The 23,040-nt window shown below is 44.7% G+C and overlaps 1 protein-coding gene across 1 annotated transcript in view; it reads left to right on the forward strand.

The window, feature by feature from the left end:
• Positions 1–235: 235 nt before the first annotated feature.
• LOC310987315 (mucin-2-like) overlaps positions 236–23,040 on the forward strand; it is a gene marked incomplete at both ends in the record, with an annotated part of 31,566 nt that continues 8,761 nt past the window's right edge. Inside the window, 26 exons of the mRNA XM_083973512.1 lie at positions 236–239; positions 342–597; positions 687–801; positions 1,453–1,543; positions 1,637–1,770; positions 1,863–2,079; positions 2,425–2,550; positions 2,644–2,758; positions 3,722–3,872; positions 5,454–5,567; positions 5,663–5,732; positions 5,851–5,988; positions 10,506–10,670; positions 10,846–10,940; positions 11,027–11,153; positions 11,273–11,528; positions 11,677–11,729; positions 11,824–11,927; positions 12,153–12,304; positions 12,413–12,551; positions 13,484–13,594; positions 13,680–13,859; positions 14,130–14,369; positions 14,473–14,629; positions 14,890–15,018; positions 15,169–15,407. Coding sequence (XP_083829638.1) covers positions 236–239; positions 342–597; positions 687–801; positions 1,453–1,543; positions 1,637–1,770; positions 1,863–2,079; positions 2,425–2,550; positions 2,644–2,758; positions 3,722–3,872; positions 5,454–5,567; positions 5,663–5,732; positions 5,851–5,988; positions 10,506–10,670; positions 10,846–10,940; positions 11,027–11,153; positions 11,273–11,528; positions 11,677–11,729; positions 11,824–11,927; positions 12,153–12,304; positions 12,413–12,551; positions 13,484–13,594; positions 13,680–13,859; positions 14,130–14,369; positions 14,473–14,629; positions 14,890–15,018; positions 15,169–15,407 — 3,678 coding nt within the window. The remainder of the gene's footprint in view (positions 240–341; positions 598–686; positions 802–1,452; positions 1,544–1,636; positions 1,771–1,862; positions 2,080–2,424; positions 2,551–2,643; positions 2,759–3,721; positions 3,873–5,453; positions 5,568–5,662; positions 5,733–5,850; positions 5,989–10,505; positions 10,671–10,845; positions 10,941–11,026; positions 11,154–11,272; positions 11,529–11,676; positions 11,730–11,823; positions 11,928–12,152; positions 12,305–12,412; positions 12,552–13,483; positions 13,595–13,679; positions 13,860–14,129; positions 14,370–14,472; positions 14,630–14,889; positions 15,019–15,168; positions 15,408–23,040) is intronic.

Genomic DNA, 23,040 nt, shown 5'->3' on the forward strand with positions numbered 1-23,040 from the left:
TGTAAATATAATCTGGCATCTTCTTTCAGCACATATTTGTCTTAGTAATAGAGATATGAGTAAAATGGGTGGTAGCAAAAGTTGTGCAATCTGAATATAAATGGGCCACTCGGGCCCGTGTGACCATTACCTCTTTGGTGACAGCAAGCCCACATTGGCAACGATGGGGTGGAGATGTGTGTGGCTGTGTTTCCTTGCATTGTCTGTTGACATTGCTACTGATGTTCAAGCCAGAATGGGTAAGATGCCTTCAGGACTATGAATTTATTGTTTGTGCTCAACTTATACATATATTGTTTTATATACTCAAACATTTTTCTATACTTTTATATCTTTTTCAGTTCGCAACCATGTTAGCAGCATCTGCAGCACATGGGGCAGAGGGCACTTCAAGACCTTCGATGGCGATGTGTACCAGTTCCCTGGTACATGTGAATACAACCTGGCCTCTGACTGCCATGAAACCTACCGGGAGTTTTCTGTGCACTTGAAGAGGAAAGAGAAAGATGGAAACCCTACAGTCAGTTATGTGCTGGTCACCATCAACGACTACTCATTCCAGCTCAACAAGGATTTTGTCCGTGTGAATGGAGAGCTGTAAGTAAATGGCCTGTTAGTTTTATTTCTCTCTTCTGATGTGTGCTTGGCAGTGATAAAGAAACAAACACTCCTTCCTTGTTTTGCAGGGTCAAACTGCCATACCACAACGCAGGCGTACAAGTTGAAAACAGTGCTGTTTACATCAAGCTCCAGTCCAAAGTTGGCCTCACTGTCATGTGGAACCTCGCTGATGCACTCATGGTAAAAACTTCGATGAAGGATTTTATCTTTAAACTCTTGGTCTACTAAAAACTGATTATTGACTATTAGAGCTTTAATGGTGTTGGACACCTGGCAGAAATCTGTCCACACAGCTCTCCTTTAGGCATCTTGTACGTGTGACAGTTGAGGTTCCTGTCACTATGCCTCCAATTGATCATGTGTCCTGGCTACTTGGCCAAAGGGATGTCCCTTTGGGTGACTGGCAACGGCGCATGGCTCTTACCCGGGAGGTGTGGGTTTAATCCCTGCCCGGGCCCTCTTCACCTTGCCACATATGGTTAACACATATTTATGATGATTGGACCAAGTCTGTCTTCTGTTTCTGTTGAACAGACTGATCCCCAGGGACACAGATACGTATATTTCCAAAGTCTTCAGGGAATATATTAATCCCAAACACAATCCATCATTTCCTTTTCTTTAACCATTTATTCTTGACAAACAGTGCATTTGCTATGATTTGCTAACAAACTATGAGAGTATAAATTAAATCACACTATTCTCTTCATGTTCATTTATGGGGTGATAATATAATTACAATTCAACAGTGCCTTGCCTGTGTTTCAATATTTTTAGTGTCATGAAGTTAAGTTTGAAAGACTGTTAGAGCTATTTGCTGTGTTGTTGTAGGTCGAACTGGATCAAGACTATGCCAATCGAACTTGTGGGCTTTGTGGAGACTTTAATGGTGTTCAAGTCCTCAATGAGTTCATTCACAATGGTACATTTGATTATTCACTTCATGTATACACTCATATCATCAGTAATGCACTGTATCTTTTGTATGTGATACTATGAATATTATTACACGCAGGTCGCCAAATAAGCCCAACTGAGTTTGGCTCTAAACACAAAGTGCACCGTCCTAATGATGACTGTGAGGACCCCTATGAAGAAGAAGAGGACTCTCGTGAGGCTAGGAGTGTGCAGGACTCATGCAAGGAGTTTGTAGGTTTATTATAATCCAACTAAAAGAAATAAGTGATACATAGAAATGTCTTGCATTTTAAACTTTAAACCCAACTCTTTTCCCCATATAGCAAACAAAGTGTGAGGAGATGTTGCTCTCACAGTCCTGGAGCTCCTGCGCCAAACTGATCAAGCCTGAACTCTACATCCAGACATGTGTGCAGGACATGTGTGGCTGCAACAGCACTTCAAATGACTCCTGTGTCTGCAGCACACTGTCTGAGTTCTCTCGCCAGTGTTCACATGCAGGAGGACAGCCCCCCAACTGGAGGACACCACAGTTCTGTGGTAACATTTCATGATCTTTTTTTATTTAATCATCACCTTTCAATTTTACACAGGTGTAGATGATGGGAGTATAGAAATACCGTAATCAGGCCCACTAAAACACAACTCATTTTACTGAATAACAGTTATTGTGTTATTAATAGACTTTATCTTTCCTTTGACACCTTTAATGACTAACAGCATAGGGAAAGGCCAGATATGTTTGTATCAGTAAGTCCTATGACATTAATCTTTTTTTAAATAAATCTGGATACAAGGAAGTTAAATAAGTAAACAAAATGGAAAGAAAATCAAATGAGTCACATCCTGCCAAGTCATTTTCACCTGTGTACCTTATCTTCACAGCTAAACAGTGCCCATACAACATGGTTTTTGAAGAGAGTGGTTCCCCTTGCATTGATACTTGCACACATCAGGACACAAGTTCACTGTGTGAGCTCCACAAAATGGATGGCTGCTTCTGTCCACCTGGTGAGTGATCTTCCCATTTGAAACCACGTTTCTTTCTACATAATGCATTGTTAAGAGTTTTCTGTTAACCCTTCATGTAACTGTCTCCTACAGGTACCGTGTTGGACGACATTTCCAAGAGAGGGTGCATCCCTCAGTCTGAATGTCAGTGCTTCAAAGACAAAATCTATAACTCTGGCGAGGTTTACCGACAGGACCAAATGGAATGGTAAGTCAAATGTTTCATGCTATAAAGCAAATTTATACAACAGTTAGTTCCGACCGGTCCCAACCGAGCAATTTGATTGGACAACGAGACATTCCATAGTGCTGATATACAGTATAACAGCACTGGGACTTTTCACAGACATAATCACTCCGCTGTTCAGCTGGACAGGAGCTAAGTCAGAGCCACGCTCCCCATACAGGAGCTGCCCCATCTCTCTGCTGCTGCTGCTGCTGCTACAGTTATAAACGGACCTGAACATTAAAACCTGGACCTGACCTGGTCCGTCTAATTGGCGATAAATCTCTACTAAACCCGGCTGGAAAAAAAATCGCCGCGGGGGCAACTACGTTTTGACGGTGATGTGTTTTGATATTAGCATTAGCTGTTGTTAGCCACGTAGCTCAGCTACTTAGCTTCAACTGTGTTTATATTGATTACATAGATGATAAACAACTGTAATACGGTATCGATAACGTCTCTGTGTCTTCACGCTGGTCCTGTTGCTGCGGTGCTGATCAGACACGGGCTCAGAACCAGAACCAGCACTGGAAGCAGCTCGGTGGAGAAGCTTGTAGCTCGTAGCAAGCTAGTATGAAATGTTTATGTGTTGCCTGGCAACAGCCTTGTCTCCCTTCCAGTTGCGGAACTATTTCTGTTGGCGGAGCCAAAGAAATGATTAAATAAACAAACAAATCATAATCTCTAGTTTATTACTGTTCTAAAAATGCGCTCGTAGCACTGTTGTATAAAAGCAATATCACACTCGAGGTCGTGCTGTTGTACTGTATATCAGCACGGTGTGATTATCTGCGGCACTCGGCCTGCGGCCTCGTGCCTACGACCGAATCACAGCCGTGCTGATATACAGTACAACAGCACTCCCTCTCGTGTGATATTGCTTAAATATTATTTTTAGGTGCTTTCCTTTAATTTGTTAATCTGAAATGATTTGGCCTGTTTCAGCACATGTTTGAAGGGGAAATGGGATTGTAAGAACTTGAAAACACCTGCTACATGTGCAGTCGAAGAGGGCTCACATGTAACTACTTTTGATGGGAAAACCTACACCTTCCATGGAGACTGTTACTACACTCTCGCCAAGGTGGAAAGCAAGGTGAGTGGGTTATTGTTTTGCACAATTCAATCACAGGAAAAATATAATCAGTGGGCTCTAGTTTTGTAGGCCAGGCGCAGTCTAGGCGCAGCAGTTATGCCGCGCCAACGGGGTGTGTCCGCCTGGACTTTGCAAGTTTCGTGCACGGCGCAGTCTGGCGTAGACCGGTGCAGGCACTCCTCCCGTCCCTCCTACCCGCGCAAGTGAGAAAGAGGGAGGAGAGAAGGCGTGAGTGGGAAACGAGGAGGAGAGAAGGCTTGAAGTGGGATTAACACAGCCAATTCAGATCTTCACCAATCAAATGAGCTCCTCTCCTCACCTTTAACTGCGCCGCGGGTGATGCGCACTGCAATTTTGTCATTTTATACTTCGACATGGACAAAGGAGACAGTGACGCCAGAGGCCGAACCTCTCCCAGGAGGAAACAGGTGTTTTGGTCCGGGAGGTCCGAGCTCAGAGTGATCGAATAAGGAGTTTACTAATATCCTTAATCAGGTTTGATCTGATACACTGAGAACCGCTGCCCAGTGTATAAAAACAACAACAACTAATAAACGAATAAAGAAACTCACATTTAGTAACCCATATTGAAACCCTGTGTAAGAAAGATGAGAGGTCTACACTAATCACAACATAAACAAACATCATGCGTAATAGGGATGAAATCAGGAGCATCTCAGCTTAAAGGACGCATTCCCGAGCGTCTCTCTCTCTCTCTCTCTCTCTCTCCCTGTATTTCCATCTCTTTTTTATTTATTTATTTTCTGTGATGAGAGATGCTGAGTATAGGCTATATGCTCACCATCTGATACCGAGGCTGTTGTGGTTGGCTAAGGGAGATGATAGTTTGTTTGTTTTTTGTCACGCTGCGTGACGACGCGGTCGCTCGCCTGCTAATAAATTAATAAGTAAATAAATAAATAAATAAATAAAGCGGATCATCACAACGGCACACTGTGTAGTCTCAACGCGGCAGCAACATGCAGTCATCCAACCTCACAATCCTGCTCTTGGGACATCCGCTGCTGCTTTTTAGTCTCAGTTCGTCCCTGCTGTGTTAATTCAGGTCGAGTTTCTATTACGCGCGCCAACAGCCTTTGATCTGACGTCAGATGTGACGAGACAATCTATATAGATATACTGTAAATGCAGTAAATAGTGTTTGTTGTGATTATTGCATTTAAATATGCCTGGAACTGTGGAAACCTGCCTGTGAGGTCTTGGTGACATGTGAGCACTGTGCGCCGGTGAACCAATCTACCACTGCACTTCGCCTTGCGCCGAGAGTAGACCAGGTTGGAGCTGACGGGCTTTTGGCGCACCCTCTGTGCGGCTTTATGGCATGAAACTTCCACTGCGCCAAGCTGAATCTGTGACGCCTCCCCCTGCTGCACCGCCACATCCATCTCGGCGCACCTCAGTCTACCAATCTGCCAAACTGACCGTGCGCCAGGCTGCGCTGGTCTAAACTTGCACGGCGCTGGCTGCGCCACCCTGCGCCACGCCACGAAACTAGAGCTAAAAAAGATTTGCTGCTGATTGATACAAGTTGTTCTTTCGCACTTCTACTGTTTTTTGCAGGATGCTGCAAGTCCAAAGTTTACAATCTTGGCCCAGCTGGTGCCATGTGCAAACCAAGAGTTTGACACTTGTCTGAGAACCCTCAAAATCCTGATAAACAATGACAAAAACAATGTGAGTTCAAGACTGCAAGTTAAAACAACTGTGGCCATTTATTATTTCACAATGACATCTGTAACCCTCAAATGATCTGTTCTGTTTCTATTTAGGTATTAACATTCGGTGCAGATGGCACAGTAAAGCAGAATATGCAGACCATCACTTTGCCCTACCACTCAGGTGAGTCAGACAATAAGACACATTTTATTGTCTTCTGTCTTTTTTGTGATGACACTGGCAAATGATCTTACTGTTTCTTGTTGCAATGTTTCATACAAAATCGTTTCTTGATTTAAAGGTGACATCAACATATTCCACGCTTCATCCTTTCACATACTGCTCCAGACCACTTTCGGGTTGCAAATTCAGATCCAGCAGGTGCCTCTTATGCAAGTTTATGTCAGGCTGGACCAGAGCTACAAGGCAAAGACACGTGGTGAGTTTTAAATGTGTGGTAACATGTAGTGTTGTCATAATCAAAAATATGTCAGTATATATAATACCCTTAGATTATTGTACTAAATGTGTAGTGTAAGTAATTAATTTGTATTTGGAAGTTAAAGGATAATTAACGTTTTTTTTACAATCTGGACCTTATTCTCAAAGTGGGTGCCGCGGCACACTGTGGTGCCGTCTGACTGCGTCAGGGGTGCCGTGAAAAAAATACCTCTTCTGACATTTCATATACATTCTTTTTACATATAGCCTATGCAAAGGGGCCGTGTCCACCGGACGCCCTTTTAGCGCTCTGGGCGACTACTTTCCATTCAGATTCTATGGAGTTCAGCGCTCACACCGCTCAGCGCCCTCGGCAGAAAAAAAGCTTTCGGCGCTTCCTTTTTTTTGTCGCGGCTCTCGGAGCGCTCAGAGTTTAAATATGTTCAACTTTTGGAACAGCGCCGCGCTTGTCAAGCGGCTCGGAAGTGACGGCTCGTTTTGTAACCTGGTGACGGCAGCGTTCTGAGAGAGGGAGAGCGACTGCTCCAAAAGCGCGTCCGGTGGACACGGCTGTTGGTCACAGGTGCTCAGAGCACCTACTGGACACCGGACGCTGTGGAAAAAAATGCGTCGTACCAGGCACACGTCCCTGCGGCAACTTTTGCTTATTTCATCTGGAACAGTGCAGTGGAATTTGTGGAGTTTGTCAATAAACCATCTTAAATGATGGTGAGACACACCCCCTCCTCTATCCAGTGGATCTGTGCCCGCTCTGTTCCGACTCCGGTGCTTTTGATGTATAAAAACACTCTGCAGTGCACACTGTGGAAATTCTCTGATTGTTCGCAACGGAGTCAGAACGGAGCGGAGACGCCGGTGGATATTCATTTGAGCACGTGCCTGCACGCTGAGCGCATGTAGACCTTCTCTCTTCCTCTCACATTGCGGATTATTGTGTGCGTGTGTGTGTGTGTGTGTGTGTGCATATGTAGGCTACAGAGGCACCTGTGCACCCTGCATTTACAGTTTGTATTATGCTCTGTTAAATAATACTGTCCCATCTAAATAAACAGGACATTTACATTTAGGCTATGCAGTGTCATTTTGAATTATATTTTACACAGGGGTGCCGTGAGATTGTATGCACTTTTGAAAGGTGCCGTGACTGAAAAAAGTTTGAGAAACGCTGCTCTATAACACATTATCCGCCGGACCGCCGCGAAACTCGTTCATTTCACCAATATTTTATTATGATAAACTAGTGCTATTCCCCTCCGAGCCCGTGGTGTCATGTTATCAACATCCGTGTGTGGCGAGGAGGTGATTTTTGGTTAATGTAATGTTTTAGAAAGGTATTAATTGAAAGTTGCCAGACAACGCCACCCTGGGAAATTTAAGTGAACCAACTCGGAAGGAGAAGGCACTCAGGTTCGCCACAAAGTGAGGCAGAGACAGCAGTTCGAAGGTACAAAAATATGATTTTATTTTGACAATGGTTTCATTAAAAATCTAAATTAAAAGAAATCATTCACTGGGGGAAATTAAAGGGGGACCAATCAGGGCTGAGGCCTAGTGGTGTGGGTGGGTCAACAAAAGGGGATACCTGGGACACCACACGTGCAGCGAAAATAAGAATAAAGTGCAAACTCAAACCAGTGTAGACATGCCACAAAAAGGGAAGGGCACCACCACCGGACACCACTCCACCACCGTAGGCTCAGCACCTGAAAAGGGGGAGATCAGAGAAACAGATTAGGGGAAAACAAAATAACTAATAACAAAAAGGAAAGAAAAATAATAAACATACAACTAACAAACAAGATAACAAAGAACAACAATAAAGCAAGTTCCCACACTGTACACACACACACTTTTAAGACGTGGCTGAATAACAAGCGACAGCGTTGCCGAGCTGCAGGTACGCCCAGGCAGCAACGGGCAGAACCAGAGACACCCAGCAAGCCAAACAGTCAAAGCCAGGCAGGGCAAACACGAGCCGAGTCGGCCGTGGCGGCGATGGGAGCTCAAGCAAAGCAGTAGGAAGCAAGCAGTCAATCAGCAGCAAGCGGTGTCTGAACTCAAGGAGCTCCGGAGAGACACGGTAGCTCCAGCAAGGCAAAGCAGCAGTGGTTTAGCAGTGGTTAGACGGCGCCGAGCCGCTACATGGACATCTTTACCCTACAATAATAAACAAACACAAATGTAAGAAGCTACAAGTGGCTGGAGGAGGGAGCTACTGTCATTGTACAACATACCGGTCAGGCAGTCCGGCCAACACGGCGTGGAGGGGAAGGTCGGCGCTGTACACTAGCGACCTGTAAACAAACCACACAGGTCGCCACATGTGCAACGCCAAAGAGGAAGACAAGTGAGAAGAAAGCTCACTTACCGGCAGCGAGCGGCGCACGGAGCGGTAGAAGCAGTGAGCAGCATGAGCAGCGTGCAGCCAGCAGCAACACCCAAACAAATTAGCACTGGATGGGACAACGGGGAGACAAGTGTAGCCGCAGCCGACAGCCTACCTGCTACCAGAGGGGCGGAAGTGACGGACGTCAGGAAATGACGTGGCCTGGCCTCCGGCAAGCAAGAGAACAGGGTACTCTACCTACACACACCAGTGGTTCTCAACGTGGGGTCCGGGGACCCCTAGGGGTCCTTGAGAGATCTGAAGGGGGTCCCCAATTTATTTCTTGAAAATGTACCACTTTTTTCTGGAAGTTTTTTTTTTATTCATTTATTTTTATTTTACCACTTTTTTCTGGAAGTTTTTACACATTTTTTACGAGATATTTTACCACTTTTTTTTAAAGAAATTTTTTTTTTTTACTTTTTTTTTGAGAATTTTTACCACTTCTTCCTAGAAATGTTTAAATGTTTTTGGAGAAATTGGACCACTTTTTTCCAGAAATTTCTCTATAATATTTCCAAAAATTCACACCATTGGCCCTAATTTAAAAGTATAAAAAAGTAATGTTCTTCAGTCTCAGAACAAATATTTGTGTATTTCTGGTGTTTACTTCTAAATTTGGTCCAATGGGGGTCTAATTTGTGTCAATTTAGGGGTCCTTGATGTACAAAAGGTTGAGAACCACTGCTCTACACCATAGAGAAGACTAGATGACTCACCCGCAGCTGTTTCCCAATGACAAAGCGTAGCCAGTACGGCGGCCATCTTGGGACGGGCAACTCTCTCCCTATGGTGCATGTTCTGCTATAATGACCAGAATTTACTCAGTTTTTGTCCGATTTCAAAACGGTTTGATTTTTATTAACGTCTATGCAGTTATGATGCAGCATTTTTAGAATCACGGATAATTTTAATAATGTATTTTTTTTGTAAAAGTAACATTATAGTGACATTATCCAAATAGTTAAAGTAATAGCTTCATACTGATTTATTTTTCACAGAGTTATGAATCGTTTTTTTTAGTGAAGATGACTGGATCACCTATCTACTGCACTGTAACTGCAGCCAGAGTCAGAGTAAGTTGCCCGTCCTCATATGGCCGACTGTGAGCTACGCCTGCGTGTAGTCAGATCCACCCCCTTGCTCTACACCCCCCCATTATGCGGCATTCACCCACCGCAGTTGACTGGGGCTGCCTCCCGAGTGACGTCACGGGACCAAAGACTGCGTCCTGCTACACGTGGTCTGTAGGTTGACCTATTAACCTCTGACCTGGATGATGTCATCTCTGACCACTGCCCGGCTCATTCTGATAATAATCATTCCGCTTCGGCATTCAGGTCCATTTTTAGCTCAACTAGCCAGAGCTTTAGTGAGTCCAGGTTGTGGAGAGGAAGCCTGTGGAAGCTGAACTTCGTCCAGTTGCTCATTTTGTTCTGACAAATCAGAAACACACAGAAACAAACCATAGCATTAGCGGTAGCAACAAGCCGCGCTGCACCGCGGTCGTCGGAGATGACATCATCCAGGTTAGAGGTTAGTAGGTCAATTTACAGACGCTGGATGTTGATAACATGTCAGCCCGGACTCAGAGGGGACTAGCACTAGCCTATCATAACAAAATATTGGTGAAATGAACGAGTTTCGCGGGCCGCGGTGGATAATGTGTTATTTAGAGGCTGCATTGCGTGCCCCGTGTTCTCGCATTATATGGATATACGCCGCTCTCGGCTGGATCTAATTTCGTCGGAACGATTTGTAATGACACCAAATTTCTGGGTGAGTAAATGATCGTATTTTATGCTAGAAGTAAGGTCCAGATTGTAAAAAACAGTAATTATCCTTTAATTTTGCTATATACAATACAACAAATGAGTGCAAACAAACAGAAAAAGCCACAATAAAATAAAATAAAAATACTTAGCCTAACACATGAAACACTCAAAGCTTGTTTTTTTTAACACAATTTCTCTATGAAACAATATACAGAAAATATATGAAATAATCTCAATTTACCTTAAAAATGAAAATGAATTGATGAATCCATGAATCATCAGAGTTACTGTATATGCATTTGTATAAATGTCTAAAATATTTGGTTTCTTCAGGTTTATGCGGGAATTACAACATGGTCCTGCATGATGACATGAAAACACCTCAGGGGATCGTGGAGGGAACAGCAGCAACTTTTGCAAATTCATGGAAATCTAAAATCATGTGTGAAGACAGAGGAGAAAGACTTGAAGACCCCTGTTCCCTCAGTGTGGACAATGGTAAAATAGCAGTGACTGCTTTTGTTCCACTAGTCAAACAAGTTTTTTTAGACTGGTTCTCTGCTTTAAACACATTTTTATAGTCTTCAAATATGTTAAACTGAAAACAATTGCACACAATCTAACACAACCAAGGACATGAAAAATAAGAGGTTGACTGTTTCTTCCTTTACAGAGCAGTACGCCAAACACTGGTGCACCTTGCTACTAAAGCCAAATTCTACCTTTGCACAATGTCACTCACAAGTGGATCCTGAGATGTACTTCAAGGTACAGCAAAATCACTCCATTTGTCTGTGATTAAATTAAATTTTGATGAGACTGTAGTTGTTTAAAACAGTTCTGTGGTTCTGCAGCGATGTACGTATGCCAGCTGTAACTGTGAGAAGAGTGAGGCCTGTCTGTGTGCTGTCCTGTCCTCCTATGCACGGGCTTGTGCATCAAAAGGAGTGTTCTTGACAAACTGGAGAGAGAAAGTGTGCGGTAAGATTTTTATTTCATTCTCCTCTGGTAAAATGACGTGACTATTTAACCAATGTTATTGCTTTAATTAGTGGGCCATAAACTATTAAATGACCATCCTCACATTATACACAAAACAGATAAATACTCAACAAGGTGCCCAGCATCTCAGACCTTCTCTTACAAGCATCAGAGATGCCAGTTGACCTGCAGATCACTCAGCTCTAAGCAGCTGAGCTGTACTACTGATTTCCTGCCTGTGGACGGCTGCTCCTGCTCTGAGGGTCTCTACCTCAATGACAAAGGCATGTGTGTCCCCATGGCAAAGTGTCCATGCTACCATAACGAAAAGTACATCAAGCCAGGAAAGTCCATCAGCATCAAAGACGAGCACTGGTGAGTTAGATGTTTTCAATTAGGTGAAATCAGTCACTCCAGATTTGAGCAGATTTAGTGCAACTGTAAAGTTTGCAACAAAGAGTTTCAGAAACTAAATGTCTGGTACTTAAGTATCTTTTGTGTTGCATCTTATATCTTCTTCTAGTGTTTGTACTAATGGAGTGCTTCATTGTCGTTCATGGAGAACCCGTTCATCAAGTATGTTTTGTTCTATTTATCTAATTATTTCTTTTACGCAACTGAAGCATTTAGTTGATGTGTATATTAAATCACTGTCTCTTTTGGTTTAAAGCATGCCCATCTCCAAAGGTGTTCTTCAATTGCTCCACTGCGGGCCCAGTAGACCTTGGAGTGCAGTGTGCACGGACTTGTTTAAATCTGGACCAAGATGAATGTGTGAGCTGATTTAGCTGTGTTTAAGTTTGCATCCCTGTCTCATATTAAAGATCTAATATTCATTTTCTGAATGTAATTGTGGACAGTATGTTACACTGAAGTTGCAGTAGTATTGGTAATGGCAAGTGTCTATCATAGTTTTCAGACAGTTTCTTTTCATTATATTTGTAAGAATGTCATTGTGTTTGCTCTTTTCTAATCCTTGTGATCTTTTGATCTATCCAGGACTCCACAGAGTGTGAATCTGGCTGTCTGTGTCCTGCTGGCCTACTTGATGATGGCAAAGGTTCATGTGTGAAAGAAAATGACTGTCCATGTCAGCATAATGGCCACCTGTATGCCCCAGGAAAAGAAATCCGTAACCAGTGCAACAACTGGTATGACCTTTTTTACTAGAAGTATAATATAGTATGGTAAACAAATGTTATCTTGTTTTTTAATGCTGTATGTAAAGCATTACATTTTACCATTTCTGATGCATCTAGTACCTGCAAGAGCGGAAAGTGGGCATGCACAGAGGAAAAATGTCCAGAGACTTGCATTATTTATGGCAGTGGTCACTACAGTACATTTGATCAGCGGACATATGCTTTTCAAGGAAGTTGTGGTTACATTGCTGTCCAGGTAAACAAAACATACATGTATTGTACACATCATCCCACAGATAAAATCTCCCTGCAGAGTGGTGTTGTGTTGTTAGCAGAAGGTATTGCATATGCCATAGACACTTGTAGTGATACTAGTAGATACTGTTACTTACGCAGTAGATTTTGCACACTATAGAAAATAGAGATTTTGGGCCCATGCTCAACATAATGTGTTTGTCTGGCTTCTTCAGTATGTGATTCTGAACAACAATCAAACTTTCTTAAATTGTACTATTTTCGCAACTATTCAGTTTGACATGACTGCTTATGAGTATAGGGAATATGAATCAGTTTTTCTTTATGTAGACTGGCAAAAGTCAAGCTTAAAGCAGAAGTAAGTGGCAAGCGCGCATGACTCTTACCCGGGAGGTGTGGGTTCAATCCCCACCCGGGCCCTCTTCACCTTGCCACACGTTCCAGGCAACCCACTCGTGTTTTTCCGACCTGTTTTACCTGTGAAAGTGCACTATAACGGCCACTCGTAACTTCCGACCCGTGAACTCGTACCAGATCGAACTGGTACGACTTCGCAGGTCGGAAAAACACGAGTTATGGGTTGCCTTGAACGCACCATAACAGTCCTCGTCCCTACGTCACCACATTCAGGCGCATCCCTTGGCTGCACACACAGCCCTGCATGCCGTTCTCTCTCCTCATTGGATAATAATTGTAGGATACGAGAAAAGTTTTCTCCTCGGCTCAGAGCAGAGCAGAGTGACTGACAGACCCGTGTTTCGGTCCAAACACTCTATGTAAGTGATTGCTGTCGGAAGATATAACTATTTAAGACTTATATTAACACAAACATATCACTTACTTCTGCTTTAAGTGTCATTTTAATTTTATCAGTGATTTCCTGTGTACTACGAAGCAAATAAGCAATGGTTTAATGACTCTCTCACTTCGAAGAACAAATGTGGCAATAAAACAGCACAGGACACCTTCAGAGTTATCACAGAAAACGTGCCATGTGGATCAACAGGCACCACATGCTCCAAAACTGTCAGAATCCAACTTGGGGTAAGATTTCATGACAAAACCTGATATCTTCTCTGGCCAAAATTATTTAACAATGCAGGTTACTGTAATCTCCTTAACATTGCAGCGAAATGAAGTCAAATTATCAAAGGGTAAATATGAAGAGGAGGACCTGGGACATGGCACTCAGATTCCATACAAAATACGGACGATTGGCTTGTATCTGGTGATAGAATCTGCCATTGGTGTGGCAGTGATGTGGGATCGTAGAACGACAGTTCGCATCCTCCTGGAACCAATGCACAGCGTGAGTCACAGTAATTGCTTTTGAGATGATGACTGAAATTTCTTGCTGTAATAGTTTTCACAAGTGATTTTCATGCATCACTTATGAAGCTTTGGGACAGCAGTGATAGTGTTGAAAAAGTCCTAGTGATAATTTATAATGTAAATAGAGTGAGTATTATGGTATGCAAAGACACATCATGTAAAAAGCCTGTTCAATGTAATATTGTCCCAATGTAAAAAAAAAAAAAAAAAGAAAAAAAAAAGTCACTATCGCCTTTCATTTGTACAGGGAGAGGTATGCGGCCTTTGTGGGGATTTTGATGGCAATGGCCAGAATGACTTCACCACCCAGGGCCAGCTCGTTGTGAGCAATCCTATAGAATTTGCAAACAGCTGGAAATTAACAAGCACCTGCCCAGATATGGAAACAAATGTTGATCCTTGTGTAGCGAAACCCAGTCGACATTACTGGGCAAAAATGATGTGTAGCATTATAACTTCAGAGACATTCAAAGACTGTCACAATAAGGTAATAACAGATTTGTTTTTCAATTATTTTAATTTGTTATATTCGTTACATGTTTGGGAACAGGTTTCTAAACACCAGTCATTAATCTTGAATGACTGAACAGGTAGATCCCCTTCCATTTCAAGAAAACTGTGTGAAAGACTCATGTGCTTGTGACACTGGAGGAGACTGTGAGTGTTTCTGCACAGCGGTTGCAGCTTATGCTCAAGCTTGTAGTGAGGCTGGTGTCTGTGTTGCATGGAGAAGTCCAGAAATCTGTCGTAAGTAATCACAGCTTTACACTTTGGACAATAAAAATGTTGATTTCGGTCTTATCTGGCTAAAGACTGTTGTGAGACTGAAAGTTCTTATGACATGGTATATATTTAGAGATGAGAAAAAATGTGTGCTCAATTTGATGGAATTTAGGTTTGGTTGTTGTGGCTACACTTAATACACAGAATAAAATATTGATATTTGTTATTTAAATCAATGTTTTAAATTATTCAAATGTAATATTGACTGTATCTTTTCTTCCAAGCTGTCTTTTGTGACTATTACAATAGCCAATCTGATTGCATGTGGCACTACAGACCATGTCACACATCTTGTTACAAGACCTGTTTGAATCCAAAAGGAACATGCACCAACCCTATACCAGAACTAGAAGGTAAGAGAGCAACTCACATGTCTCAAATCATATTGATGTGTCAATAAGAAAAGAGTTCAAAGATCATTCGACTAACATTCGTATCCCAGATATAAAAACAATGTCAAAAAAAGAAAGAAACTGTGATACATTGTGATGTGATTTTTACAGGCTGCTACCCAGTATGCCCTGAAGATAAGCCCATATTTGATGAGCACAAGCAGATATGTGTGGAAGAATGTGAGGGTTGCTTTTACAATGGGACAAGATATGATGAAACTGACGTTGTTTTTAACGTGACTGATAACTTGGGAACATGCTACTATGGAATCTGCATCAATTCAACGCTGATATTACACAATGAAACCTGCACAACACCAACACCATCAACCCAAACTCCTACCACAACTGCAGGACCAACCACAACCACCATATCTACACAACCATCACCACCACCTCCTACCACAACAGAGGGACCAACCACAACCACCATATCTACACAACCATCACCACCACCTCCAACCACTACACCGTGTATTCCAACGTGTGAGTGGTCAGAATGGTATGATGTGCATAACGCAAAAGACAAGAGTGACTGGGAAACTTATGAAAACATCAAAAACAGTGGTAAAGAAATATGTGAAAACCCCACAGAAATTGATTGTAGATATGCAGCTGATCCTAGCATGAACTTTGATGACTTTGTGAGTAAGTCTCGCCAAGTTGTGACTTGTGACGTGGGGTATGGTTTAATATGTAGAAAAGAAGACCAGAAAGCACCTCCATTTAAATGCTTCAATTATAAGATCAGAGTATGTTGTGAGGTAAACACATGTGAACCCACAACAACCCCCAAGACTACGACACCATCAACCCAAACTCCTACCACAACTGCAGGACCAACCACAACCACCACATCTACGCCACCATCAACCCCACCCCCTACCACAACAGAGGGACCAACCACAACCACCACATCTACACCACCATCAACCCCACCTCCTACCACAACAGAGGGACCAACCACAACCACAGAATCTACAACCTTAGCAACTTTCCCAACTAGTCCAACTACACGACCCACGACAACCCCCAAACCTACCACACCACCAACCCAAACTGCTACCACAACAGAGGAACCGACCACTACCACCACATCTACACCACCATCAACCCCACCTCCTACCACAACAGAGGGACCAACCACAACCACCACATCTACACCACCATCAACCCCAACTCCTACCACAACTTCAGGACTAACCACAACCACCACATCTACACCACCATCAACACCACCTCCTACCACAACAGAGGGACCAACTACAACCACAGAATCTACATCCTTAGCAACTTTCCCAACTAGCCCAACTACAGGACCCACGACAACCCCCAAACCTACCACACCACCAACCCAAACTCCTACCACAACAGAGGAACCGACCACAACCACCACATCTACACCACCATCAACCCCACCTCCTACCACAACAGAGGGACCAACCACAGAATCTACAACCTTAGCAACTTTCCCAATTAGCCCAACTATAGAACCCACGACAACCCCCAAAACTACCACACCATCAACGCAAACTCCTACCACAACAGAGGGACCGACCACAACCACCACATCTACACCACCATCAACCACACTTCCTACCACAACAGAGGGACCAACCACAGAATCTACAACCTTAGCAACTTTCCCAATTAGCCCAACTATAGAACCCACGACAACCCCCAAAACTATCACACCATCAACCCAAACTCCTACCACAACTGCAGGACCGACCACAACCACCACATCTACACCACCATCAACCACACTTCCTACCACAACAGAGGGACCAACCACAACCACCATATCTACACAACCATCACCACCACCTCCAACCACTACACCGTGTATTCCAACGTGTGAGTGGTCAGAATGGTATGATGTGCATAACGCAAAAGACAAGAGTGACTGGGAAACTTATGAAAACATCAAAAACAGTGGTAAAGAAATATGTGAAAACCCCACAGAAATTGATTGTAGATATGCAGCTGATCCTAGCATGAACTTTGATGACTTTGTGAGTAAGTCTCGCCAAGTTGTGACTTGTGACGTGGGGTATGGTTTAATATGTAGAAAAGAAGACCAGAAAGCACCTCCATTTAAATGCTTCAATTATAAGATCAGAGTATGTTGTGAGGTAAACACATGTGAACCCACAACAACGCCCAAGACTACGACACCATCAACCCAAACTCCTACCACAACTGCAGGACCAACCACAACCACCACATCTACGCCACCATCAACCCCACCCCCTACCACAACAGAGGGACCAACCACAACCACCACATCTACACCACCATCAACCCCACCTCCTACCACAACAGAGGGACCAACCACAACCACAGAATCTACAACCTTAGCAACTTTCCCAACTAGTCCAACTACAGGACCCACGACAACCCCCAAACCTACCACACCACCAACCCAAACTGCTACCACAACAGAGGAACCGACCACTACCACCACATCTACACCACCATCAACCCCACCTCCTACCACAACAGAGGGACCAACCACAACCACCACATCTACACCACCATCAACCCTAACTCCTACCACAACTTCAGGACTAACCACAACCACCACATCTACACCACCATCAACACCACCTCCTACCACAACAGAGGGACCAACTACAACCACAGAATCTACATCCTTAGCAACTTTCCCAACTAGCCCAACTACAGGACCCACGACAACCCCCAAACCTACCACACCACCAACCCAAACTCCTACCACAACAGAGGAACCGACCACAACCACCACATCTACACCACCATCAACCCCACCTCCTACCACAACAGAGGGACCAACCACAGAATCTACAACCTTAGCAACTTTCCCAATTAGCCCAACTATAGAACCCACGACAACCCCCAAAACTACCACACCATCAACGCAAACTCCTACCACAACAGAGGGACCGACCACAACCACCACATCTACACCACCATCAACCACACTTCCTACCACAACAGAGGGACCAACCACAGAATCTACAACCTTAGCAACTTTCCCAATTAGCCCAACTATAGAACCCACGACAACCCCCAAAACTATCACACCATCAACCCAAACTCCTACCACAACTGCAGGACCGACCACAACCACCACATCTACACCACCATCAACCACACTTCCTACCACAACAGAGGGACCAACCACAACCACCATATCTACACAACCATCACCACCACCTCCAACCACTACACCGTGTATTCCAACGTGTGAGTGGTCAGAATGGTATGATGTGCATAACGCAAAAGACAAGAGTGACTGGGAAACTTATGAAAACATCAAAAACAGTGGTAAAGAAATATGTGAAAACCCCACAGAAATTGATTGTAGATATGCAGCTGATCCTAGCATGAACTTTGATGACTTTGTGAGTAAGTCTCGCCAAGTTGTGACTTGTGACGTGGGGTATGGTTTAATATGTAGAAAAGAAGACCAGAAAGCACCTCCATTTAAATGCTTCAATTATAAGATCAGAGTATGTTGTGAGGTAAACACATGTGAACCCACAACAACCCCCAAGACTACGACACCATCAACCCAAACTCCTACCACAACAGAGGGACCAACCACAACCACCACATCTACACCACCATCAACCCCAACTCCTACCACAACTTCAGGACTAACCACAACCACCACATCTACACCACCATCAACCCCACCTCCTACCACAACAGAGGGACCAACCACAACCACAGAATCTACAACCTTAGCAACTTTCCCAACTAGTCCAACTACAGGACCCACGACAACCCCCAAACCTACCACACCACCAACCCAAACTCCTACCACAACAGAGGAACCGACCACTACCACCACATCTACACCACCATCAACCCCACCTCCTACCACAACAGAGGGACCAACCACAACCACCACATCTACACCACCATCAACCCCAACTCCTACCACAACTTCAGGACTAACCACAACCACCACATCTACGCCACCATCAACCCCACCCCCTACCACAACAGAGGGACCAACCACAACCACCACATCTACACCACCATCAACCCCACCTCCTACCACAACAGAGGGACCAACCACAACCACAGAATCTACAACCTTAGCAACTTTCCCAACTAGTCCAACTACAGGACCCACGACAACCCCCAAACCTACCACACCACCAACCCAAACTCCTACCACAACAGAGGAACCGACCACTACCACCACATCTACACCACCATCAACCCCACCTCCTACCACAACAGAGGGACCAACCACAACCACCACATCTACACCACCATCAACCCCAACTCCTACCACAACTTCAGGACTAACCACAACCACCACATCTACACCACCATCAACACCACCTCCTACCACAACAGAGGGACCAACTACAACCACAGAATCTACATCCTTAGCAACTTTCCCAACTAGCCCAACTACAGGACCCACGACAACCCCCAAACCTACCACACCACCAACCCAAACTCCTACCACAACAGAGGAACCGACCATAACCACCACATCTACACCACCATCAACCCCACCTCCTACCACAACAGAGGGACCAACCACAGAATCTACAACCTTAGCAACTTTCCCAATTAGCCCAACTATAGAACCCACAACAACCCCCAAAACTACCACACCATCAACGCAAACTCCTACCACAACAGAGGGACCGACCACAACCACCACATCTACACCACCATCAACCACACTTCCTACCACAACAGAGGGACCAACCACAGAATCTACAACCTTAGCAACTTTCCCAATTAGCCCAACTATAGAACCCACGACAACCCCCAAAACTACCACACCATCAACCCAAACTCCTACCACAACTGCAGGACCGACCACAACCACCACATCTACACCACCATCAACCACACTTCCTACCACAACAGAGGGACCAACCACAACCACCATATCTACACAACCATCACCACCACCTCCAACCACTACACCGTGTATTCCAACGTGTGAGTGGTCAGAATGGTATGATGTGCATAACGCAAAAGACAAGAGTGACTGGGAAACTTATGAAAACATCAAAAACAGTGGTAAAGAAATATGTGAAAACCCCACAGAAATTGATTGTAGATATGCAGCTGATCCTAGCATGAACTTTGATGACTTTGTGAGTAAGTCTCGCCAAGTTGTGACTTGTGACGTGGGGTATGGTTTAATATGTAGAAAAGAAGACCAGAAAGCACCTCCATTTAAATGCTTCAATTATAAGATCAGAGTATGTTGTGAGGTAAACACATGTGAACCCACAACAACCCCCAAGACTACGACACCATCAACCCAAACTCCTACCACAACTGCAGGACCAACCACAACCACCACATCTACGCCACCATCAACCCCACCCCCTACCACAACAGAGGGACCAACCACAACCACCACATCTACACCACCATCAACCCCACCTCCTACCACAACAGAGGGACCAACCACAACCACAGAATCTACAACCTTAGCAACTTTCCCAACTAGTCCAACTACAGGACCCACGACAACCCCCAAAACTACCACACCATCAACCCAAACTCCTATCACAACTTCAAGACCAACCACAACCACCACATCTACACCACCATCAACCCCACCTCCTACCACAACAGAGGGACCAACCACAACCACCACATCTACCACACAATCAACCCAGACTCCTACCACAACAGAGGGACCAACCACAACCACGATATCTACACCGCCATCAACCCCACCTCCTACCACAACAGAGGGACCAACCACAACCACAGAATTTACAACCTTTGCAACTTTCCCAACTAGCCCAACTACAGAACCCACGACAACCCCCAAAACTACCACACCATCAACCCAAACTCCTACCACAACAGAGGGACCAGCCACAACCACCACATCCACACCACCATCAACCCCACCTCCTACCACAACAGAGGGACCAACCACAACCACAGAATCTACAACCTTACCAACATTCCCAACTAGCCCAACTATAGGACCAACGACAACCCCCAAAACTACCACACCACCAACCCAAACTCCTATCACAACTTCAGGACCAACCACAACCACCACAGCTACCACACTCTCAACCCAAACTCCTACCACAACTGCAGGACCAACCACGACCACCATATCTACACCACCATCAACCCCAACTCCTACCACAACAGAGGGACCAACTACAACCACAGAATCTACAACCATAGCAACTTTCCCAACTAGCCCAACTACAGGACCCACAACAACCCCCAAAACTACCACACCATCAACCCAAACTCCTATCACAACTTCAAGACCAACCACAACCACCACATCTACACCATCTCCTACCACAACAGAGGGACCAACCACAACCACAGAATCTACAACCTTAGCAACTTTCCCAACTAGCCCAACTATAGAACCTACGACAACCCCCAAAACTACCACACCATCAACCCAAACTCCTACCACAACAGAGGGACCAACCACAACCACCACATCTACACCACCATCAACCCCACCTCCTACTACAACAGAGGGACCAACCACAACCACAGAATCTACAACCTTAGCAACTTTCCCAACTAGCCCAACTACAGGACCCACAACAACCCCCAAAACTAACACACCATCAACCCAAACTCCTACCACAACTGCAGGACTAACCACAACCACCACATCTACCACACAATCAACCCAAACACCTACCACAACTGCAGGACCAACCACAGCCACGATATCTACACCGCCATCAACCCCACCTCCTACCACAACAGAGGGACCAACCACAACCACAGAATCTACAACCTTTGCAACTTTCCCAACTAGTCCAACTACAGAACCCACGACAACCCCCAAAATTACCACACCATCAACCCAAACTCCTACCACAACTTCAGGACCAACCACAACCACCACATCTACACCACCATCAACCCCACCTCCTACCACAACAGAGGGACCAACCACAACCACAGAATCTACAACCTTTGCAACTTTCCCAACTAGTCCAACTACAGAACCCACGACAACCCCCAAAACTACCACACCATCAACCCAAACTCCTACCACAACAGAGGGACCAGCCACAACCACCACATCTACACCACCATCAACCCCACCTCCTACCACAACAGAGGGACCAACCAAAACCACAGAATCTACAACCTTACCAACTTTCTCAACTAGCCCAACTATAGAACCCACGACAACCCCCAAAACTACCACACCATCAAACCAAACTCCTACCACAACTGAGGGACCGACTACAACCACCACATCTACACCACCATCAACCCCACCGCCTACCACAACAGAGGGACCAACCACAACCACAGAATCTACAACCTTAGCAACTTTCCCAACTAACCCAACTATAGAACCCACGACAACCCCCAAAACTACCACACCATCAACCCAAACTCCTACCACAACAGAGGGACCAACCACAACCACCACATCTACACCACCATCAACCCCACCTCCTACCACAACAGAGGGACCAACCACAACCACAGAATCTACAACCTTAGCAACTTTCCCAACTAGCCCAACTACAGGACCCACAACAACCCTCAAAACTACCACACCATCAACCCAAACCTCTACCACAACAGAGGGACCAACCACAACCACCACATCTACCACACAATCAACCCAGACTCCTACCACAACAGAGGGACCAACCACAACCACGATATCTACACCGCCATCAACCCCACCTCCTACCACAACAGAGGGACCAACCACAACCACAGAATCTACAACCTTTGCAACTTTTCCAACTAGCTCAACTATAGAACCCACAACAACCCCCAAAACTACCACACCATCAACCCAAACTCCTACCACAACTTCAGGACCAACCACAACCACCACATCTACACCACCATCAACCCCACCTCCTACCACAACAGAGGGACCAACCACAACCACAGAATCTACAACCTTAGCAACTTTCCCAACTAGCCCAACAATAGAACCTACAACAACCCCCAAAACTACCAAACCATCAACCCAAACTT

The sequence above is a fragment of the Trachurus trachurus genome (assembly GCF_905171665.1).
Source record: "Trachurus trachurus genome assembly, chromosome: 6".
In the NCBI taxonomy this organism is placed as follows: Eukaryota; Metazoa; Chordata; class Actinopteri; order Carangiformes; family Carangidae; genus Trachurus; species Trachurus trachurus.